Source organism: Vicugna pacos, chromosome 8, assembly GCF_048564905.1.
Source record: "Vicugna pacos chromosome 8, VicPac4, whole genome shotgun sequence".
Lineage (NCBI taxonomy): Eukaryota > Metazoa > Chordata > Mammalia > Artiodactyla > Camelidae > Vicugna > Vicugna pacos.
Window position 1 is genome coordinate 62095563 of NC_132994.1, and position 24782 is coordinate 62120344.

General features: G+C 37.8%; 1 protein-coding gene across 6 annotated transcripts in view; it reads left to right on the top strand.

The window, feature by feature from the left end:
• ADGB (androglobin) overlaps positions 1-24782 on the top strand; it is a 155079-nt gene that overhangs the window by 60197 nt on the left and 70100 nt on the right. For all 6 annotated transcript variants that reach the window (XM_072965998.1, XM_072965993.1, XM_072965994.1 and 3 more), the window contains 9 exons: positions 2362-2452; positions 6874-7003; positions 13916-13949; positions 14830-15013; positions 15866-15929; positions 19394-19496; positions 21562-21703; positions 23093-23207; positions 23563-23730. In XM_072965998.1, coding sequence (XP_072822099.1) covers positions 2362-2452; positions 6874-7003; positions 13916-13949; positions 14830-15013; positions 15866-15929; positions 19394-19496; positions 21562-21703; positions 23093-23207; positions 23563-23730 — 1031 coding nt within the window. The remainder of the gene's footprint in view (positions 1-2361; positions 2453-6873; positions 7004-13915; positions 13950-14829; positions 15014-15865; positions 15930-19393; positions 19497-21561; positions 21704-23092; positions 23208-23562; positions 23731-24782) is intronic.

Consider the following 24782-nt stretch of genomic DNA (forward strand, 5'->3'; position numbering starts at 1 on the left):
ATCCATGTCTAATTCTTCACTCCTTCAACCTTTTTCTCTACAAGTCTTCATTTTCACCCCTTTTTTCATCAGCACCATGTCTGAATGAAACAGAGACCAAGATGGTGAGAGGATGGTGTGAGACCATAAATGAAACATCAGTGTGAAAGCAGAAGCACGGATGTGACGAGAGGAGATTCAGAAAAACAAAAACTAATAATTAAAAGCTGATCCCTAGCAGAATAACTCAACTTATTTTTGTTGATTCAACATACATAGCCTTTCCATAGCTAATTTACACTTGCAGTTTAATGAAGGATGATAAAGAGTTGTTGGGCGCTGTAGATTATAGATGTGCATGTGTGTCTGTGTGTATATATATTTCCCATTCTGAAAAGCTTAAATTATCTTTGTTCAAAACTAGCATTTTTGTTGTTGTTGTTACCTCTTTGGGTTTCATTTCTTTGCTTTTGCATTTTCTTCTGTTGCCTTTTCCAGTACATTATCTTCTCATGGTATCTCCATCCAGTAACATGTCATCACGTTCTAGACATTATTACATTAGAGTTCACAGACCTGTCACCTGAATGAACAATGAAGTCGAGGCCACAATGAACACAGCTAATGCCACTTTACTGAAGGCATCGCTGCAATACTCATAAATAAATGTGCTTTGAGTGGTTGGTCCCTTGAACCATGGCTTGTACCCTTCTTGGCAATGCTTGCTGTGGCTCCTGCTACCAGTTCAAGTGTTGTTGACCTTTCTTTGTAGGAAACAAGAGACCCATATCTGAGTCACAGTGTAATACGTGGGTCTCAGTGGTACTCAGGATCCTACCACTACAAAAGCCACAGAGATTGGAATATTCACCTGTTCCTTGCCTCCTACTTCCAACCATAATTTACATGTTTTTAAGGTAAAAATAACTGTTAACCATGTAACTTTCCTCACATTCGCTTTCTGCCTACATTGATACAACCAGTACAGCTGGTAGCAAAGATTTTCTAGCACAACATGTTTTATCCTTGCCAGAAAAGAACAAAGATTAAAGAAATATCTGGTTTAGATGGAAAGGAGAAATGGTCAGTTCATTTTTTTTTTAGATTATTATTAGATGTGTCTGCCTCTCTGCCTCCTACTTGATTATTTCAGTTATTTCTTTACCTTCCTTGAGATTCTGCAATAGGCTGTTGGTGCCAACAGAACACCAGCTGCTGCTTTCAGTTACAGGAACTTTCCAGTCTCCCTCTCTCCCTCCTCCCCTTCCCTCCTTCCTTCCTGGCCTCTTTTGTCTTTCCAACCAAAGATCATCAGCTTTTCACATGATGCTTGAAAGAAAACCTTTTACTTTTAAATGCTGTATTTCAGTTAAATGCAAAGAGCCACACTTAGAACAGGTCTTTGCTCAGAGCATCAGAAATAGCTAAATGAAAGGAAAAATACTGAACATACACTTTTTCTTTATTTTACTGCTGACTGTTACGCAATTCTATGTAAGTGACAGCTCTGTTGCCAGCTGGGGAAGAAAATCTAGGATTGGTGGGATTCCATAACTGCAGTGTCCCACTTCGAGGCTCACCATGTAGTTGTCTTTCTTCTCTCTATTGGGTTTAGTATTTAAAGGGGAATTCACAGGAGATGGAGAAAGATCAATTTAGAGATTATCTCAAAACAAGCACAAGAAGGTCATGTGTCATAGTCACCGTGTCAGAGTCTCACATTTTTTTTTTCATCCAGTGGGCATCCTTTCCACTGTTGCAGGAGCTTTTGTTAAAATAATCATGCCTAATTTTTAATTTAATGGAGTGTATGCCTTATCCATTGAGAATTTACTTCTATATCAGCTTCAGACTCCTTTAAGAATATACACAACTCTTTTCTCGACCTACTGCTTTCTTTTCTACTTATGACCTTTGCTTTGTTACATTTTCTGTTTTTCCAATACTATCTCCATACATTAGTCCACATTTTTTTTAATGTCCTGAGCAATTGTGTTGTAGATGTTAACTAAAATAACACATTTCTTAGTAAAAGACTTTTATAGAAAGTCATTTGTGTACTCAAAATAGCAGCATGTGCCAAGTAATAACTCTAGAAAACATTGCTAACTTCCTCCTTTGAGACTTACTGCTTTACGTTGTAAATCTGTAAAGCAACTGAGAAGTAGACTAAAGAAATCTTACTATTGGCAAGATCTATAAAGCCCTTTCAATTAAAGAAAAATCTTCATGTATCCTAGTGCATTTCTATTTAACTGTATTGAAATTTGCTGGATAAATCGTTCATCTAATCAGTACTGCATTAAATGTTAAAATCTACATATAATCTAGGAAGAGTAAAAAAAAAAAATGCATTCATCATACTACTTTTTTTCTTTTTAGAAATAGTAATAAAGAAGCCTGAACAGTTTCTTGAGATTTCAAGTCCATTTTTGAATTATAGAATGACTCCGTTTACAATTCCAACAGAGACGTAAGTATATAGCATTCTTTCCCACAAATACATCCTGTTAACAGATGAAGTACTTTATGACTTGTGCAGTTAAAAACATGCTTTGGCGACAAATGTACTAAAGTTTCTGTCAATACAGTGATTATAGGAAGACAAAAATTTTCAAGCTCTATTTTATAGTAATAGTTAAGATAAATTTTGAATTGATCAAAATAGGCCTAAATATGTCTGGCTTTACAGTGTTGGCTTCTGTCTTAGAACAACAAAGTATTCTGTTTTTCTTTAAACATTAGGACTGGTGAATGTTTTTTGGTTATTACCTGATAATTAAATCACAAGATCAGATGATTGTCATAGAAACCTAGGAGATGAAATTTGTCACTTATGGAGGGAAAAAAAGTGCTAATTAAATAGAACAACAAAGACAATGAAGGAAAAAAAAAGGAAGAATCCATATGTACTGACATTTCAATAGGATGATAGGGATGGAAAGAAAGACTATGTTCTGGATCTGAAGTTTTTAATGCGTTCATAGATGTGAAAAGGACGTCCACAAACAGCAATAATGTGAAGAGGGTATGATTATCACCACTGAAAGTGTGGTGATGTTACGTAGCAATTGGTAACCAATACATGGGTACATACGTGTATCAAGGATTATCAAATTTATTCTTTGAATTTGTGCAGTTAATTGTACTTCAATTACTCCTCAATAAAGTTGTAAAATAAAAAAATTTTAAAATAGTATATAAAATGGTTTAAAAAAATCAAATAGGGACTTTAGAACCAAGGACTACAATAACTGAAATTACGAATTCAATAGATGTGTTTAATCACTGATTAGATACAGCAAAAAAAGACAATTAGCAAAATGGAAAATAGGTCAGAAGATAAAATCCAGACTGAAGTATGGAGACCAAAAAAAAAAAAAAAAAAGAGAAGTACAGTAAGAGGCTTATAAGACAAGTTGAAAAAGACCAACATACTTTCAAGTGGGTCTCAGCGGTAGCGGATAGAGAGTTTGCGGAATAATTGTGAAATAAAAGTATAATGGCCAATATTATCCCAAAAGCTGAAAAAAAATCAAGTGGAGGTTCATAAAGTTCTGAAAAATGTCAAGGGATGTAAATATGATGAAAACAGCACCTAGACAGATACATCGTAGTAAAACCAAAGACAAACATGATACAATAATACAGAGATGTAAAGTGAAAGAAATACAGCTACACAAGTCCACGTGCATAAGTGTCACACACAAAAATATTAGACCAAAGAAATCTGGTATAAAAAGTATGCAGTTTATTTTCAATTATTTTATTCATATACATTAAAAAAAGAAAAGCAATATATGGTGTTGGAAGCCTTATGTTTTGGGAGTTTCTCTGGGGGGATTAGATTCATTTATGTATTTCTTTATTTACCAGAGGTTCTGGGGATCGAACCCAGGACCTCATGCATGCAAGGCGTGCACTTACCACTGAGCTGTACCCACCCCCCGGAAGTCTTATGGTGTTTACCTGTGGTTACCTGTGGTTACCTGTGGTGAGGAGTGCTGGCCTGGCCGTGATTAGGAAGCACATCTGGCAGGGCTTGTGGGGCTCTGGTAACATTAGTACCTCTCGATCTGAATAATGGTGATCTGGCCACGTTTACTAGGTGATTTTTCAGCAAGTTGTACACTTACTATCTGTGTACTTTTTTGAATGTTTTTTAAACTTCGTTAAAATTTTTGAGTGGCTTATACTGTAGGTCACAGATACAGTGACCATCAGATAGGGTTTATCCTTCCCTAGGATATATTAAAATCCATGATAAGAATATAAGGTGATGAAGACAAAAAGTCAAAAATTAGAAGTCTTTTCATTGTACTGTCCTACTTTGAGAACCTCTTTACATCCTACACAGTTAATTTACATTTTGTGGGCTCTAGTTAAGTTGAAAATATTAGAAGTATTATTCAAATGTTTTTATCTTTAAGGCACTTGTTAGTCCTATGCATCAATGATTGAACACTGAAAAGTAGATGAGGAGGGACCCGCAGGCAGCACGAGGGGACAAACACAGCAGTTAGCCATGTCAGGCCATGAGGGACAGCGTTATATGCAGAAAAGGCAATTTGCTGCTATGTTGGTTTTAAAAATGTGTTCTGTTAAACGTTATTTTCCTTAAACTTTCGTTTTAACTTATAAAAAAATCTAATTTCATACACAAATTATTAATTTCTATAAAAGTTTAAGTAAATTTAGTTAGCTGAATTTAAACATTTTAAATTGCATTTACAACACTACTATTTTATTTTCACCTTAAGCACTTTAAAAGCCGAAAATCATAACAAATGAAATCTTGCCAAATATGTAAATCATCATGAAAAGTTGAAATAATCAAAATGATGTATTTTGAGAACCTTGATCTTTCCTATGCATACTATTAGTTTTAAATTTTTTCTTATCCCTATAACTTAATCATAAAACTAAAATTAAATATAAGGCTTTATATATTTTATAGCTTAATTTGTTGATTTATGTAATATGCTACACTTTTTCAGGTGTTATAAATACAAAATACCACATATGGACAAAATTTTCTTAAATTCAACATAAACATACTGATGGTTTATAGTTTTTCTAGTTAGTTATGTACTTAGTGTTACTCATTAAGATGATTTTACCATTCCAAATAATTTTTGATTATCTCTCAGCTGATTGAGATCACATCCTACTCATGAATTTTGTGGATTGTAAAAAGCAGAGTTGCAGACCTCCAGGACAAATTTTCTCACACTTCAAAATGTCACACCCAGACTTCTAGAACCTCTGTGCTAACAGGGACCACAAATGGGTTGGTGTCATAACTTGAACTTCCCTTGTTACTCCCTTACTTGATTTTCTTATGCCCTCTTTCAGTTTTTCTACCCAATTAAGGTGGATGAAATGCTATAACCCAAGTCCAAGTGGTGACACTTGATTGGATTCAACTGATCTATTCACTGACTGAACCTGTTGTGCATTCCCTGGTATATCCATTCTATGGCAGAGCCAAAAGCAAAAATCTGTGAATGGCATTTCATCCTCCCTAACTGCTGTAGAGTCAGAAGTCTTAGGTCAACATAAGAGCAAGCTCGTTCTTTGGCGAGCCCTGGAGAGTGACTGCTATCACAGCTGCCTTTCCTAGGGACACCGTCACTGTAGCAACAACGTTCCAGTTTTGCCCATTCCTGTCTCCCAGCCTTGTTTGAGAGAATCAGCCTCACAAATATGTGTGTGCTGCCCTCTAGTGGCAGTTCCAGGTAAACCGGCGCCATTTAGCCTGAGGTGAACTAAGTTTTACGGAACACTAGCAAGAGAAAATTCGAAAGTTTAGGAAGTTCTGTCTACAAGAAATTCAATTTTATCTTTAAAACACACTTACCTAAAATATATGTACTATAACAACTGTCTTCTTATTTATCCATAAACTTCTAGCTGTGGCAATGTTGATTTGGGGTCATATCAGCAATAACTTGAAAGAAAATACTGTGCTCTTGGGGTAACTAGTATAAATTTCACAGTTGTAAACTTAAGTGCTCAACACTCATAATTAAATTTCGGACTCCGAGCCCCATTTCGCTGATACATTACTCTGATACTTAATTAAATCAGTTCTGAACGTCAGATTCCTTTGTGTTCTGATCATCAGCGTTCAAAGATGACCACCATAGCTTTAAAATAAATGGTGTTCTGGAAAAATTTTATGCCAGTGCATTGACTGATGGAGAATATTTCTTCAGTAGCATATAAAACAAATGTTTTTTAACATGAGACAAAAAAAAGTACTGGTTGTAAAAGAATGAGGATGATAAAATGAACAAAATCAGAACTCTCTGTTGTTGACAAAACGTTAATATACAATGGACTACTGTTCGGCCATTAAAAAAAGAAGGAAATCTTGCCATTTGTGACATTATAGATGGATCTTGAGGACATTATGCCAAGTGAAATAAGTCAGACAGTGAAAGACAAATACCATATGATCTCACTTACACGTGGACTCCAAATAAACAAACTCATCGATACAGAGAACAGGAGAACATATTGGTGGTTCCTGGAGGCAGGGGTGGGAGTGGCTGAAAAGGGTGAAGGAAGTCAAAAGATACAAACTTCCAGTTATAAAATAAATGAGTCCTGGGGATATTATGTACAGCATGGTAACTCTAATTAATACTACTGTATGGTATATTGAAAGTTCTCATCGCAAGGAAAAACAGTTGTGACAAACAATGGTGATGCACGTTAACCAGACTTGCGTTACCATTTAGCTCTATATACAAATATTGAATAGTCATGCCATGTAGCTGAAACTAATATAATGTCATGTCAATTATATCCCAATAAAAAACTGTAGTTATTTATTAGTCGTTTTAAACAAAAATTAAGATAACAGAAGTTTTTTTCTTCCCCCATTAGTCATTTTGTGCGATCCTTTATTAAGAAAGGGGTGCTTCCAGGATCTGGTTTATCTCCCCTTACTGAAAAGGATGAATCTTCAGTCTATAACCAGGTAGACTTAAATCAATCGACGGGAATTGCATCTCAGGTAACTATGTTACTCTTATTATTAGCCCAATTTTTAATTAGGAAATTTTTTTTTCTATTTTGAGATATACATAAATGCATTTGAGCAGAATAAAGAATACTCCGAGAATAAGCTGCTTTTGTACCCATCTTCTAGATTAGAAAATGGGATATTCATCTTTTGCAGGAGTCTCTCGTCTGTCTCTTCAGAGTTGTGTCTCCCATCTGCCATTCGGAGTTGGGTGTTAGTCAACTCCACAGTCTTCTCATTTTGCCAATTATGGATGCATGTATGAACAATATACAGCTTAGCTTAATTGTTATGTAATTTTATTTAAGTGGACTCATATTAATTCTGGGACTTTTTAACGTTGTTTATGATATTTGTCTCTTTTGCTGCGTGTCACAGTTCATTCATTTCATGGTCAAAGGTGTTTAATGCATAACTAGTCTGCCATTTAAAAACAGTCTTTCACAGTGTTAATGGCTACCTTGATTGCTTTTTGTTTCTTACTGTTGCGAGCAGAGATACCATGATTGCTCTTTTTTTTTTCAAACATTTTTAATTGAGTTATAGTCATTTTACAACGTTGTGTCAAATTCCAGTGTACAGCACAATTTTTCAGTTATACATGAACATACGTATGTTCACTGTCACGTTCTTTTTCGCTGTGAGCTACCGCAAGATCTTGTATATATTTCCCTCTGCTATACCATATAATCTTGTTTATCTATTCTGCATATGCCTGTCAGTATCTACAAATTTTGAAATCCCATTCTGTCCTTTCCCATCCCCTGCCCCCTTGGCAACCACAAGTTTATATTCTATGTCTATAAGTCTGTTTCTGTTTTGTATTTATGTTCTTTTTTTTTTTTAGATTCCACGTATGAGTGATCTCATATGATATTTTTCTTTCTCTTTCTGGCTTACTTCACTTAGAATGACATTCTCCAGGAACATTCATGTCGCTGCAAATGGCGATATGTTGTCGGTTTTTATGGCTGAATAGTATTCCATTGTATAAATATACCACTTCTTCTTTATCCAGTCACCTGTTGATGGACGTTTAGGCTGTTTCCATGTCTTGGCTGTTGTAAATAGTGCTGCTATGAACATTTGGGTGCAGGTGTCTTTTTGAAGTAGGGTTCCTTCTGGATATATGCCCAGGAGCGGGATTCCTGGGTCATATGATAAGTCTATTCCTAGTCTTTTGAGGACTCTCCATACTGTTTTCCACAGTGGCTGCACCAAACTACAATCCCACCAGCAGTGTAAGAGGGTTCCCTTTTCTCCACAGCCTCTCCAGCATTTGTCATTTGTGGATTTTTGAATGATGGCCATTCTGACTGGTGTCAGGTGATACCTCATTGTAGTTTTGATTTGCATTTCTCTGATAATTAGTGATACAGAGCATTTTTTCATGTGCCTGTTGATCATTTGTATGTCTTCCCTGGAGAATTGCTTGTTTAGGTCTTTTGCCCATTTTTGGATTGGGTTGTTTGTTTCTTTCTTATTAAGTTATACGAGCTGCTTATATATTCTGGAGATCAAGCCTTTGTTGGTTTCATTTGCAAAAATTTTCTCCCATTCCGTAGGTTGTCTTCTTGTTTTACTTACAGTTTCCTTTGCTGTGCAGAAGCTTGTAAGTTTAACTAGGTCCCGTTTGTTTATTCTTGCTTACATTTCTATTGCTTGGGTAGACTGCCCTAGGAGAACATTTTTAAGATGTATGTCAGATAATGTTTTGCCTATATTTTCTTCTAGGTTTATTGTATCTTGTCTTATGTTTAAGTCTTTGATCCATTTTGAGTGTATTTTTGTGTATGGTGTAAGGGAGTGTTCTAACTTCATCGATTTACATGCTGCTGTCCAGTTTTCCCAACACTATTTTCTGAAGAGACTGTCTTTATTCCATTGTATATTCTTGCCTCCTTTGTTGAAGATGAGTTGACTGAAAGTTTGTGGGTTCATTTCTGGGCTCTCTATTCTGTTCCATTGGTCCATATGTCTGTTTTTGTACCAATACCATGCTGTCTTGATTACTATGTGTTGGGGGGAGGTAATTAGAATTTTTTATGGATTTTTAAATTAATTTTTTATTTTATTTTATTTTTTAGTGGAGATACTGGTCTTTGAACCCAGGACCTTGCGCATGCTAAGCATGCACTCTACCGCTGAACTATACCCTCACCCATGACTGCTCTTGAATGTCCCTGTTCACACATGACTGCTCTTGAATGTCCCTGTTTACACGTGCAAGAGTTTCCATAGTTCTGCGGTTTGTAAACTTTTATGTGTTATGTCTCCCTTTGTCAATTTTCTGAATCACACAGAGCATTTCTTTCTGTGTATTAGTTGAGTATTGGTGATAGAGATCAGTGGAAAACGAAACAGCTGTCTGGATTAGCACTGTGTGAATTTGGTAGTTGAAGGACTGCCAAGTATATTTTTGTCAAACCCATCCAGGTTTATGGATTCCTGAAATCTAACCATGGGCCCCAGTGGACACTAAACTAGGAAATTCACTCTAGGATATGAATCTGGGAGTATCATTAATGGGGGACAGGGCATTCCACCTGTTTACCTTACTATAAAATGTACTGGATGAGAAGTTTCTCTGCACCACATTTTGGCCAACACATACATTGTCTGACATTTCAACTTCTGCCATTGTGGTGGGTGTAAAAGGGGATTTAATAGATAATATAGTCACACATTCAAAAATAAAATTATAAGGCATACATTAAAAAGTCTTCTTTCCATGTAAGTACATCTCCCACTTTCACTGCTCTGCCCTCTGCAGGACACTTTCCTGGTGTTTTATGTAAAAGAAGAGGAAACACACTATATTCCACCATTTCCTTTCCTTCTATTCAAAACCTAACTTTTAAAAAAGTTTTTCCTTAATGCATACTGGAGGTAATTTCACCATGCCTAAAGCTTGTCGTTATTCTTAAAGTCACATAATATTTCACTATGTGAATGAACCATCATTTATTTCTACAAACCTCCATAGATGGTATAAGATACCCAAAGGCACAGCATCACATAGAGGTAAACAACTTTTTTTAGTATTAGTTGAAAATTGAAGACTAACAGATGAGAAAACCTGCAAGGAGAATGAATAGACTTTAACATTTTTAAAGCTTTTTTTTTTAAATTTCAGACTATTGTATGCCATAACTTTAAAGAGTCAAATTACCAAAAAGAGCATCATAAAAATAGCCAGCCTGCCTTACCTCCTCATCCCTGAGCCTCCCTCCCCAAAGTCAATCACTTTTTTTATTCACATGTTTCTTCTGCTATGTGTCTCCGTATTTCTAAGCTGTAGGCTTTATGAAGGCAGAGATATTGATTGTATCATATACCGTGTCTCCCTCTGCACCTGCAAAGATGCCTGGCATGTGGCAGACACTGTTACATCCTAGCTGAATGACTAAATTCTGTTCTTTCTTGAGCTATCAATTTAGACGTCATCTCCCTGACTTCCTTACTCTTCTTGACTAAGACAAGGATTTAGTGCCTCCGAAATCCTGTACTCACTCACCATCCCATATCTCCACTTTCCTCTGTCTCCCAGATTTTTTCATTTCACCAGTTTTTGTCAAATCAGTATTTTAGCTGTGTAAGGATTATTACTGCTAAGGCAAACTTCTTTTTCATATATGACTTTTTGTACAAGCTAATTACTGCTTTTTTTGTTGTTGTTTACTTTTCTATGACACTTCAAGAGGCCTCCCAAACATTGAAAAAGAAAAAGAAAAAAAAGGAAAAAGAAAATCTCTCTAGACACCAATTACCACACAAACATATCAGATAATTCTATCAGTGCCAACTGTTTTCCTGGAGACATCACTCCCGGAAATCTTTTGCTCTGTTGCTCTTGTTCAAACTGATGGAAACTTGCACCTGGCGTTATGGGACTTCCTTTTATCTCTCTCCTCTGATGATTTCCTAATTTTTGGAAACTAAGTTCTCCTCCTCCTTTATCCTCTAATTTGGGTGGTACACATCTCCAGTATTTCCTGAGAAAAGATGCATGAGAAGTGAACATTATGAGGCTTTGTATGCCTGCAGAGGTCTGTATTCCAACCTCTCACCTGATTGATTCTTTGGTGGATTACGGAATTCCAGTTTGGATGTTGTTTCTTTCAGAATTTTGAAGCTCTTCCTTAATCCTTTGTCTCTTACCTTCAAGCATTGCTCTTAAGAACACAGATGATATTCTGACTCTTGGTATGTGTGTGGCTCTTTTTTCCCTCCCGGAAAGTTTTAAGACCCTCTTTTCATTCTTGGAATCATGAAAATTTACAGTGATTGGCCATGTAAGTGGGTATATTTACATTAACTGTGCTAAGTACTCCATAAGCCCATTCAACCTGGAAACTCATGTTTTTCAGTCTGGAGAATCTTCTTATACTGTTTCCTCAAGCTATTCCTCTTCTTAGAACAATGATACTGAATACATTCACATTGTTGTGCAATCAGTCTCCAGAACTAACTTCATTTTACAAAACTAAAACTTTCTACCCATCAAACCATTCTCCATCCTCCCTCCCCTCAGCCCCTTAAAACTACCCTTCTATTTCTTGTCTCTAGGCTTCTGATTAGTCTAGGTACTCATATAAGTGGAATCATACAGTGTTGTATTTTTGTGGCTGGCTTATTTCACTTAGTATAATGTCCTCACAGTTCAGCCATGTTGTATCATGTGTCAGAATTTCTTTCCTTTAAGGCTGAGTAATATTCCATTGTGCATGTATTTTGTTTATCCATACATTCATCAATGGACTTTTGGTGAATGAGGCTGCTGTGAACATGGGTGTATAAATGTCTCAGATGCTGCCTTCAAATTTGAGGGTATATACATAAATGTGGAATTGTTGGACCATATGTTAATTTTACTTTTAGTTTCTTCCGGAACCATCATACTGTTTTTCATAGCAATTTCAACATTATATATTCCCAGATAGCACAAAAGTTCCAATTTCTCTACATCCTCACTGACACTTGTCATTTTCTGTTTTTTTAAAAGCAGCTGTCCCAGTGGGTATGAGGGTAGCACCCCATTTGGTCTGCATTTCCCTGTGTGACACTGAGGATATTTCCATGTGCTTTTTGTTCATTTGTGTATTTTCTTTGGATAAATATCTGTTCAGATCCTTTGCCCATTTTTTAATTGGGTTGTTTGTTTTTGTTGTTCTTTGTAGAAGATCTTTATATATTCTTGATGTTAACCCTTTATCAGATATGATTTGCAAATAATTTCTCCCTTTCTGTAGGTTGCATTTTCACACTATTGATTGAATGACAGAAGATTTTTTTCTATGTAGCCCAATTTATTTATTTTTGCTTTGGCTGTCTGTGTTTTTGTTGTCATATCTAAGAAATCAATGTCAAATCCAGTGTTACGAATCTTTTCACCTATGCTTTCTTCTACAAATTGTCAGTCTCTTAGTCTTTTGTATCAGCTTTACTGTCCAAACTTTCTCTTGAATTTATTTCACTTTCCTATTTTTAGTTTCTAAGAGCTCTCTCTGATTCTTGACTGTATTTTTGCAGAAGTTTATTATTTGATAAATGAATATCCTCTTATCTTTCAGATATTACTAAGAAAAATTTTCTTCCTATATTATTGTTTATTTCCTATGAATCTTCCCACCCACACCCATTAGTTTCTTTTATGTGAGACTCTTTCCTCAATTATCTGGCAATGCTTTATTGTGCATAAGTCTTTAAGGAATTTATGACATTAAAGAACTGCTGATCAGAAGACGCTTTATGGAATGACAGAGTCTGTCAACTAGTGGCTTTAATTTGAGGTAATTGGGGATAAATGAGCTTCATTTGGGGGTGGGACTAGCTCCAAATATCAGATTCCCTGAGGATTTTCCCCCTGCTCCGTTCAGTTTCTCAAGTTAAGGGTCCTCTAATCTCCCTACTGGAGTGGAATGTGGTCATAAGGATTGTTATAGCCTTATCCACCAGTTATTAAAGCCAAGCAGCACAGAGTTCCTAAGTCACAAAGTTCAGTATTTTGATGGTCATTTAATTCCTCTCCTCTCTTGCTTCCCACAGTATCTGTGAACCCAGATCTGGAGATTTCTCATTTAATTTCTCCACTTGAAACAACTCCCAGTATCCTATTTAGGCAGAAGAAGGATAGATGCTAAACCAGAAAGGATTCAGGAGAAGAATCGACATTCAACCCACTCGTGTATTTTCAGCCTGTGTCTCATTCTCTCTTTCTGCAGTGCTTGCTAATTGTTTCTGGGGTCCTAAGGCATGGATGGGCTCGCTTCTCACTAGCACTTAGTATTCAGTTACTCTATTCTGTTATCTCCTTCACCAGCTTTATACCATCCAAAATATTGTTGACATCCCCCATCATCAGTCTGTACACATTTATACCATTTTATCTCTTATACTTATTTTAATTGTTCCAGAGATAAAAGAGTTGTACATGTGAATTTAACTTATTTTCCCTGTTAAAAATTTGAGACACCATCTTTATAATTTGAAATAATCCTTTCTAGTTTCTTTATACTAATTGCCAATTCTAATCTCATTTTACTCAATCTGCATTCGTGACAGATGCCTCATACCAAGTAATATACCTAGTTGGGGATACTATTGTTTTATTTTACTTTTATTATAAGATTCAAACATTTAATAAACTTACATGTTCTGTGTTTTAATGTTAACGAACTTAAACTCTCAGCCAATTGTTTAAGTAAATTCACATCCTTTGAATTTCAAGGTTAAAAGCAAATTCTGTTTTGCTGTTATGTTTCAGTAAGTATTTGAAGAAATCTATTTCTTCAATATTTTAAAGATAGTATTAACTCTTTTAAAAACTGTGGTGCTTTAGAGAGCTATGATGTCTCGTTGAATTTATAAATGGTTTCTTAATGTGGTCCTTTCAATTCACAGGGTCATGTTGCTTCACAAGCTGTACTTGGAAAAGGTAAATTAATAACCTTCTCACGACTTTTATTTTAGCAGACATCAAAGCACATAGGGGTCTCTTGCTCCTTGACAGCTTTTAGCTCTCCCTTCTTTTGGCTCTCAGCAGACTCCCTCCAGTGCCTCCTCTGATGTGCTGAGTCTAATCTTCTCTGTGCTAGAAAAATCAGATAATCTCACTTGTTAAATTCAAGCTTAAAATCAAAATAAAAAACGATCCAATTAAAGTCCCATGAGTAACATTCATGTGTTTTTAATGCATGCATGTTATGATCAAAGCACTAAAACCATTTCGAATTCCTCAGTTCCTAAATGAAACTTGACCAAGGCTCAAATCCAAAAAAGTATTACGTGGCATATGAATAAATGACATTTTGGTTCAAGAAAAGTGTATGAGAACTTTATGGCATTACCTGATAAACATAAAGCAAGATTACAGAATCACTGACTGTGGGGAGCTATGAAGTGGCTTACACAAATACGTCAATCCAATAGGTCTTTCAAGTTTTTGTTTCTCCTTCTGTTGCCTGGGTCACCCCCTCTTATATGAATATGTCTATTTACAGCAGATATTAAATACATAAACTAGCTGATTTCTGTTATATCATTATAATCGCTAAAGAATGTGTGCATAAATTTATGAGAGTGATTTCAAAATTTCTGAATGCTCTACATAAGTTATGATTAAATCGTCCTGAGTATATCAACATGAGTCTCCGTACGAACCTCCACAGATTTGATGCCTCCATGTAAATGATTCTGGCAGTAAATATTTCCTCAGAACAGACTTCACTATGTGAGTCTACAATTTTCCATGTCTTAATAACTTACTATGTAACAGTAAAGGTGTGCTTGACGTGGCTGCCTTCTGCCACACACAGATGAACCGTCAGACTGTGGACTGAATGACACAGCCCATCCTGCTGAGGGAATCAGTTTGGAAAGAGATTTGTTCAGCCAAATGACAGCAACACAAGACAAATCGCAGGAAGAGCTTATAACAGTAAATAACAGTGTTTGTAAAGAAATATGGTTAGATTTTGAAGACTTCTATATAGGCTTTCAGTAAGTAAAAATTTGTTGTTGTTAGTTCATATAGTGGATACAGAAGTGAATTTTTAACTTCTGTGTAAGAGTTAAGCCAGTGTTAGTCTGGTGTCTATGTAACACCAAACAAAAGTATCAGAGGGAAATAACGGGTGAATTGGTTTGGCCACATGAAACAGGAATAGCCAGAATGGTCTCAGGCCAGTTTCAGGTCAGTTTTCCTCAAAGACTTGTTTGTTGAATAAGATGAAGACAGTTTATTCACTGAGAAAGATCATTTTTGTCCCTTTCAGAAAACTGATTCAATACAGTTATTATTTTTTCCCAGCTTTACTGAAATACAATTGACAAATACAGTTGTAAGTATTTAAAGTATACATGGTGGTGAATTGATACATAGGTACTTTGTGATGAATTGGTACACATTTACATTGTGATGAATTGATATATATGCATACATATATATATATACATACACACACACATTGTAAAAGACCACCCCATTGATGGGTATGTTAATTGGATATATATTTATCTTCTTACTGTGTGTGAGAATATTTAAATTCTAGTCTCAGTGAGTTTTAATTCTACAATAGAGTGAAATCAACTATGGTTGTCATGTTGTCCATTAGAACTTCAAACTTATTCATCTTATTACTGAAAATTTGTACCCATTTACCAACCTCTCCCTATTTCCCCCACCCCCACCCCTGGAAACCCTTTTTCTCCTCTGTGAGTTGTTATTATTTTTGTAACTTTGATCTGTCTTTATCTGTTCTGCCTGTAATTATTTGCTTCTAAGAAACCTAACATGTAGTACTAGTTTGCTGCATATAATGACAATCATCTGTTATAAATAATGTTTTTCAGGAATATATGTATTTTCCACAAGCCAAGTTCATACTGTTTTAACTTTCAAAAAACAGAATTCAAGGTAAATATACTCTGGTCTCTTCCCTTCTTAAATTTTTGATAGAATCATGCTAATGAAAAACACCTTCAAATGTATCGAGCATTTCTAAACTTGTAACATAATTATATTCAAAAATTTAATTCTTACCGTCTTCTACTAATCTCTTATCCAGACAATAAGCCAAATTCCACTACTTCCTACCCCCAAGTGTGATGTACCTGATTATGTTACCATGGTTCATTAGTATATCAATTCATGTTAGGGAAATTTTGACTTACGAATAAATGAAGGAAAAGCCCAAATAAATTTACTATATGTGACTTCAGTTGGTGTTTACTGACTTGCACACAATTCCTAAAACGTAAGCACATTTTCACTATCATTTCTGTTATTTTTGCCCACGTTCTTCCCTCTGCCTGGCATTCATTCACCATCCTTATCACCTCCACCTGGCCAATGCCTCGAAGTCCTTCAGAACAACATGGGTGTCCTTGACCCCGTGAGACCTCTGTCCCTGGCCATAGAGTCTGGGTCAGGTACCCTGGCTCCACGCACTCTGTGTGACTTGTCCTCACCCGGACACTTTCCTCCCTCCATCCTCTGCCTGATCACTTCTCTGTGCCCCTCCTCCTCTCCGTCCACTCAATGTCAGCATCGTAAGGAGGACTCCGTCCTTTTCCTTACTGTTGCAGTACAGGTCCTGGCCTGAGGTCAAACCTTGGTAAAAAATAAAACTGTTGAATGGAGGAATGAATGAATGAATAATTATTTAAAAATGTCACATTGAGTGGAATTTGAGGGGAAACTACGAAACATATTCTGGGAAACTCAGTTGTACTGAAACTTGCATGTTGTTTGGATGGGGCCGTACAAGCCCTCAGTGTTAATACCACATCTTCATGAGCTGGACGCAGAGTTGGGGGAAGTAAGGAGTCTCGGGGATGACTCCTCCCTTTGCTCTTGTACTAGATGAAAACGCAGGCAGAGAAAACCTTATGAGCATTCCTCAGGAGGTGCTCTCAGTCTGGTTTCCTGCTCTGAAAGTAAGACCCAGGTGTGTGGTAGTGACTTGGGGCTGGGGAGGGCAGAGGTTGGAACTGTCAACCTGGTTCTGAAGTCTGTGCATGAAAGCACTGAGAGGAATGGTTTGACTTTATGAATATAGGAAAACAATAACAACACAACAAAAACTGTTAATAGGGAATGACGGAACCCAGAGTACGGTATGAGAATAATATACAGTTTCCAGTTAACTTAGGAGTGTTGTCATATTCAAACTATCGGCAGTAATTAAACAATAGTCACTTACAGGTACTTTCTCTGTTCCTAGCCCTGACCTAGGTTCTTTATTGCATTAACTCCTCATAGCAAACCCAATGAAAGGACTATTATTATTGTCAATTTTCAGGTGAGGAAACTGAGGCAGACCAAGTTTGGGTAAAAAGCCCAAGATGACCAGATTAGTAAGTGGCACAAGCATCGCGAGAGCTTGGTTTGTCCAACGTGAAGCTGGTGCCTCTGTCACAGGCTCACCTTCAGGGGAAGCAGATTAGTGGCTCTGGAGACAGACCGCCTAGTTGTGAATCCAGGTCTCACTGGGGGTGGGACTCTGAACAACTTATTTAAGTTCTCTTTGCCCCCGTTCTCTTATTTATGCAAATGGCAGTAATGAGAGACTTTACATCACAGAGTCAGGGGGTAAATGAGAAAATATATATAAATTGCTTAGAAGAATGCCTAATACTTAGTAAGGGAAAATAAATGTTGGCTGTCATGATTATTACTAAGAGCAATTGCATGTGTTTTTGTTACACATCGTCACCCTGATATGTATGTGTATGTGTGATGGGGAAACGGCCAGCTGTTCTTTGTTCTGATCCTATTTTAATGCAGTGATGGTAAATACAGAATTTTTTTTTCTTTTTAAGTCCCAGCTTGGCAAAATAAAGCAGCAGCATCCATTATGAGCCCCTTCATTCCCCTGAATTTTTTTTTTTTAATTTCAATGGTCTGAGAAAATGATACCTTTTTGTTAGAGGATGTTATTGGAACCCAAACTCAACAGCCTTTAGTACGGCCTGACAGGAAGGATTGTCTGGAGTCTGAGGCCAGGCAGTGCTGATTTTAGTGGCCACAGGCACTGCCACCTGAGCCAGGGACACAGAGCCTGAGGCCCCTCCTCTGCCCGCCCCTTAGATGTGCCATGGGTGATGTCATGGGGGTTGGAGGGACTCTCAAAGGTTCCTTGTGCTGGCACCAGGGCAGAAGCCCTGTGTGTGGCCTCACCCTCAAATCCTCAGACTCCTTAAAATGACAGCAATGAGCTCTGAGCAGAAACTTCCTTGGTCACACACGCTGGGCTGGCAAATCCAGGGCCCTTCATGGTTTTAGACGGTGAATGTTTGAAACAACCGTTCCTATCAGCAACATGTTGCAGCTAAAAAAAAAAAAAATGAAGTGTCAAATGCTAACCATTGGAAAACACTGGAGGAAGCATTCATGTAAGACAGTTACACCGTATCAAGCAATTTTAGCAGTCTCATCATATGTGATTAATAAGGATTCCTTTTTCACAGTGTTACTAGAGATTTTTCTTCATCTTTCAACTTATTTAAATATCGTTGTAAAATAATATGAAGAGCTTTTAAAATATGATGACGAATTAATTTAACACATTTACCGTATACCATCAGTCGAAAGTTTTTTGAAGCACTGGGAAATTGAAATACAGTAATAGCATAATTATTGAGAAGACCATCATTGGAGCCAGGTAGATAGATAGACCCACTTTTGCATCTCAGCTTTGCTACTTTTAAGCTCTGTGACCTTTAGCAAGTTACTTACCCTCTCTGTGTTCTAGCTTCTTCACACACAATTATGGATATTAATAGTACCCACAGAGGATGAATCAAAATCATGTTCATGTGATCCTTATATTGCTCTCCTCTAAGGGATGTTCCTGTTGTACTCAGGACTTTCTTGTTTGCCCAAGACAAAAATCCAGTTTGGTTCATTAGTGTGCAATAGGTATGTTTCTGAAGATCTTGTAGAAAGAAAGAGTAAAGGGTTTCTATGACAAACCACCAAGTAAAATGCTTTGATACATTCCCATTCTCTGCCAGAGTTTCTCCGTGGCCTGGATACTTATCAGGGACCCATTCTCTAAGCACTGCTCAGTTCTGGGCTCAATGTCTTCCTCTAGTTGTCATTTTTGGAACAAGCATGTCCCTTTTCTTTGCTCATGGAGAAGAGCTTTGGCTGCCTGATATGGTGGCCCATCTCACGCAGGCCCTGCACACCCAGCTTCCAGGGACCGTTGCCAATGTTCGCATTTCCTTCCCATCGTTAAACCTGCGAAGTACTTATTGTGGTGTCTAGACCACAGTCAACTCTCTATAAGTGTTAGACCTTGTACTTTTAGTAGAAGTGGAGAAGAGCATGAGTAGACTAATATGAAATACAATGAGTGGTCTGATTTCTTGCAGTTCTCGGATGAACGCGTGTCCTACTATCTGTTTGTGGACAGTCTAAAACCTACTGAACTGCTGGTTTGCTTTTCTGCACTGGTACGCTGGGGAGAATCCGGAGGTAAGAGCACTCTGAGAAAACTATAGTCTGGAAGCCCAGCTCACCGCCTGTCCGGGGAAACGTATGGTACAACGTTTAGGCTCTGAGTGAAGGAGCGTATTCCCTTTCCAGACACTAAGGAAGTTGCACACCACCTGCTGAGATCGTCTCAACTCCTCCGACGTCAAGGATGACGCTTGCTCTTGCCTCCTGCGCCTCTCCTTGTCCTGGTCACATGGTCCCCTCTTTGGCACGCCTGGTCCCTCTCTTTTTCTTTCCACCTGTGCGTGTCATCATTCTCGATTCTTTCAAAATCTATTGGAAAACATGAACTCTTTCTTCTCTGATTTGGCAATTTCAAAGACCTTTCCCTGCATCCCACCGGGTTCCCTGCTTTCATGGTCATATTTTAGACCCTGTTGTACCAGTAGCTGCATCATCTCAGTCAGTTCGCAGTTCTCTGACCACCACCCTTGGATCTCCAGTTCACATTCTCTCCAGAACTCCCACCCCTACAGTTCTTTGACTGAACTGGGACCACAGTCCATCAACACTACCTCTTTTTCTGTGCTGCTCTCCTCACATCGTTATTTCTCTTATTCCCAACGTAGTTTCCATGGTCCATCGTTGTGTTTATACCCTTGCAGATGCCTTCAGCACAGCACTCTCCTCACCCTCTCATCTTACATTCCTGGCAAAGTCCTAATACTGGTTGAACATCTCTCTGGGCCTAACTGTGGTTGCATCAGAGCAGCTGAATGTAACTGAGAAAAGAAAAATCCTACCAGCTAGCCCCATGTTAAACTGAGGACCACAGATCTCAAAAGTCCCCTGAGCACTGCTGACATTTCATTGTCCCGCTCATTCTCATAGGCGGTTATTTCAAACCTTTAGATCTCTCTCTGCCTTCGATCTCCAACACCCACTCTTATCCTTCCTCATTTTCAGCTGATGACCTTGCTGCTGTTTTCACTGAAAATGACCCACTTCCTCTCCTCCTAATGAACTCTCCCAAGCTCTAGCCACCCTTCCCTCCTGTTCTAATGCGTGGACTGTCCCTGTTTCTCTCTTGCAAAAACATGCACGAAACATCATTCTTTGCTTGTTTGGCTTGTTTTATTAAAGCATTTTTATCTAACTCAACAGTAACTGACACTGTACAGAATCAGTAAATATATGCTGAATGCTTAATGTTGAATTTCTTGCCCACTTTGAGGACAGAGACTACGATTTTCCACCAGGATATACCCAGTGTTTTGAATGGTGTCAGATGTGTGCTAGGTGGGCAATGAATACTTTGAATAAAACTTCCCAAACTTCAGTGGCATGAGCTTAGTGTGTCTACCTCACCATAGCTCCTAAGCCACACCACGCCCTAGAACACTGAAGTTCTGTGTGCGTGGACGGCTTTCAGGCCATGTGGTGGCCTCAGAGCCTCAGATTGATGTTACCTGGAAACAGGGAAGAAGTGTTTTGCTCTCAGCTACTGATGAAGAACAGTCAATATTTTCTGTCGATTTTAAGAGAAAAACTTGATATTAAAATTTGGTTAATTATTTGCTATTTTTCCACACAGTCAAAGCTAAGAATCAAAGGTTAAAACTTTAAGTAAACGGTGGGATATTCTGACCTTGCTTAGCCACTATCTTAGGAAAATCTCTCATTTCCTCCTTTCACGTTTCATCGAGAGGTATATCATAATTACTGCCATACATAAGAAAAGCGGTGGTATGCGACAGTGAAATATCCCTGTCTGTCCTCTTTTTGCTGACTTTTCCATTCCTGGTTTCTTCAGCTGAGGGGATGACTGTGTGGAGAAAAATAAGGTAAGGGGGAAGATCTTGATTCCTCTTGAGTATTATTTCCAGATTATTACCCAGGGTAGTTTCTAATGTTTTATGAACGTTTTCAGACCATCTCTAATTCTTGCTGGTGATGGTTATTATTACTGTTATTAACAATATTATGATTATTAATGTCATTATTGATAAAAAGCAATACCAGTGAAGGCCAACTATATGCTCACAACCAAATATATATATATATATTTTTTTTCTTTTCTTTTCTTTTTTCACTTCTCCTAAAGCTTTAACAAAAGACAGCCCCCCCATAGAGCCTGGACTACTTACAGCTGAAACAGTTTCTTGGAAATCTCTGAGGCCACGCGATCTTGTTGTGAAGATTCACACGTACGCTACCAAGGCCGCAGTGGTTCGCCTGCCAATCGGGTATGGGCTGACTTTGTTTTTCCCATGCTAAGAATTTTTTGAAGACTTGTAAACTTTTGACTACTAAGCAGTGAAACAATGTGGAATCTAATATGTTTTTCCCTAAAGTGATTTTTTTAAGGCATTGGTCTATCACCTTGAGATTCTTGAGAAAATAATTCTTGTGAACAAATAAACTGAAGAAATTCTGTACCTTCTGGAAGATTCATAATCGTCAAAGAATCTGGTTATGGCTTCAGTAAAGATAACCATTCAAAGTCGTTTAAACCAGCATTTCTTAAAATTAATGAAAAAGATCTTTTTTTTGTTTTGTTTTATTGTAAAACATATCCCTTAGCAAGAGCCATGATTTTATCTAAATACAGATTGAGGAAAATAACATTTTCTCCTGCAAAGCCATAGTTTTATCTGTAGTTTGCTTTTAATTTTACCAGTAGTCTTATTTTGATTTCAGATAAAGTTGGTTTAACACATCGCATTTTCCATTTTAAAGAAATTGTGTATAATTGAAAAGTTTTCATGATTTTGATAAATGAAATTCAAAATATTACCACATATTTTGGATGAAATAAACAATTTTGCTGGATTTCCTAAGATCAATCATGATAATTTTTTGTGATCGATGAAAAGCTATGGCTCTTGTACAAAAAGCAAAGCCCAGGCCAAAAAAAAAAAAAATCTAAATAATCTATGGCAAGCATCCAATATTCCTAAAGAAATAATAAATTTTGAAGCTTCTATCTTTTCACATCTTCCCTAAAAACTGTGGTATGAAGAGATTCTCCGAGAAATCATTACTCCATCTGCATGCTCATCCATCAAGATGACCAAGGGCAGGGAATTGATAGAGAACCTCTTTCATCTACATTTCCTCCCACAGGACCTAAGGTCCCCACAGGTCCCCGTACATAGGTTTTGAATATGCTCTGAGTGCTCACTGAAGAGAGGAAAGTGTCCATGCTCTCAGTGATGCCTCCACCTGGTGGGAGAGACACAGATAACAAGCATGAAATTATGCATTTGTGAGAAAATGACTATGGAATCCACAAAGCACTACACTGACATGAATTATTACTATTGTTAAGGGAAAATCAAGATGAGCCTTTTGTCAGTGTGTCTGCAGTGTGTGGGAGATGTCTCCAACACGTGCACGTCTATCATTCAGTGTAACCGTTTTTGTCCGACATAATTAGTGAAATATAGATTCCATGATCTCTAAGGGCTCTTTCAGAGGGAACATTCATTGTCTACGCCTCATCTGTATCACAAAATTCAAATCTCACTGATTTTGACTTTGAGCACAAACTGTCGTCAAGATGCTAACGGGGTGGAGGGGGAGCCTACAACAAAGGAAACCCTTGGTTCTCATCTATCACCTACTGCCTTTAGGAGACACATGCTGCTCTTCACTGCGTCCTCCCCAGTGGGGCACTCCATACACATCTGCAGCATGGGGACCTTTGTCGTCGGGGACGAAGATGCTGTGCTGCCCAGCTTTGAGCCAGTAAATATTTTAGCAGCTGTGATTTGTGTGTGTGTGTGTGTGTGTGTGTGCACGCGCGCCTTATTTTCAAAGATTTTGAACTATTCATACTGTGGAGAAAATTCCCCTGGTTCCCAGTGTGAGGTCAGTGTTCTTTCTACGTGTCCCTACTACTGCAGGAATGTGTTCCTAGTTTTATGTCTCTCGGACCGTAGCACCTAACAAAATGCTTTGATCAAGTAAGTCCTCCATGAGTAACTATTAAAATCAACTGTAGAGCAGATGTTAAATATATTAACAGAAATTAGATCTTTATAAACTGAATTACACTTAAAGAAACAGAAGTGAGGCTGACCACTCTGCTTTGTCTCCACAGGAGAGCTATCGATTTACAGAGCAGTCTTTAACAATTTTGAAAGCGGTTGGACACGTGATTGCTAATTTCAAGAATAAGGGTAGACTCTCTGCAGCTCTGAAAGATCTGCAAACAGCTCACTACCCTATCCCCCTGCAGGACAAAGCACTAACTGCGCAGCACTTCAGGGTAAGTGTGTTCAGGTTATAATGTTCCTAGAAGAATGTTCTTTTTGAAATAATACATCTCATATTAGGTGACCTCCAGAATCAGAGCTGAGAAAATGCTTCAGTTGGAGACAGTTCATTTGGGAAGTGACGTCAGCAAGTGGAAATGAGTGAGTAGGAAGAATGAGATGAGAAAGAGACGAATGTTCATTAAAGGGTGTGATAATTATTGCTGTGGGCTACTGGGGCTGTATCCTCCAGGAGATCCTAATAAACGATGTAGGACATCCCTCAGGAGGGTCCCGCTAATGGATAAGGCGATTGTGGCATTTATCCAGCAACCCCTTCCCGGCTCTCAGGTGCATTTACTTCCTCACACTTACAACTTGTGCCTCTGCTGGGGCTGAGCAGCATTCTGGCTTCACAGGAAGCCTTGAGGGATTGAAGCAAAGAGACTTTGTGGTACCCCCTACACACTGTTGACATTTTGCGCTAGATGATTTCTGTTGTGATCCTGACCCATCAGTAGCAATAAGGTTTCCCTACACCCTCTAGACACACATAGCATCCTGTTGTGAAAACTAAAAATGATATTAGACATTGTCAAGTGTCCCTTGGGGAGTAGTGTAACTAGAGTTAGCAAATGAAAATACAAGACACCCAGTTAAATTTGTTTCACTAAAGATTTAATTTTTAGAGTAGTTTCAGGTTCATCACAAAATTGGGCAGATGGAGGTTTCCCAAGATTTCTCCTGCCCCTACACATGCCTTCCCCATTATCAACGCCCTCTACAAGTGGTCCAGTTGTTACAACTGGTGAAGCTACATTGACACGTCAATCGCTCAAAGTCCGTAGTTTACACTGGGGTTCACTCTTGGTGTTGTACGTTCTGTGGGTTAGGACAGATGCATAATGACATGTATCTATCGTTGTAGTGTCATAGATAATAGTTTCAGTGCCCTGAAAATCCTATGTGTTCCCCTACCCCAAGCCCTGGCAATCATTGATCGAGAGTGGGAGGATTAACATAATCATGTATTTTTAAAAAATTTTTTACCTTAGATGTTGAAATA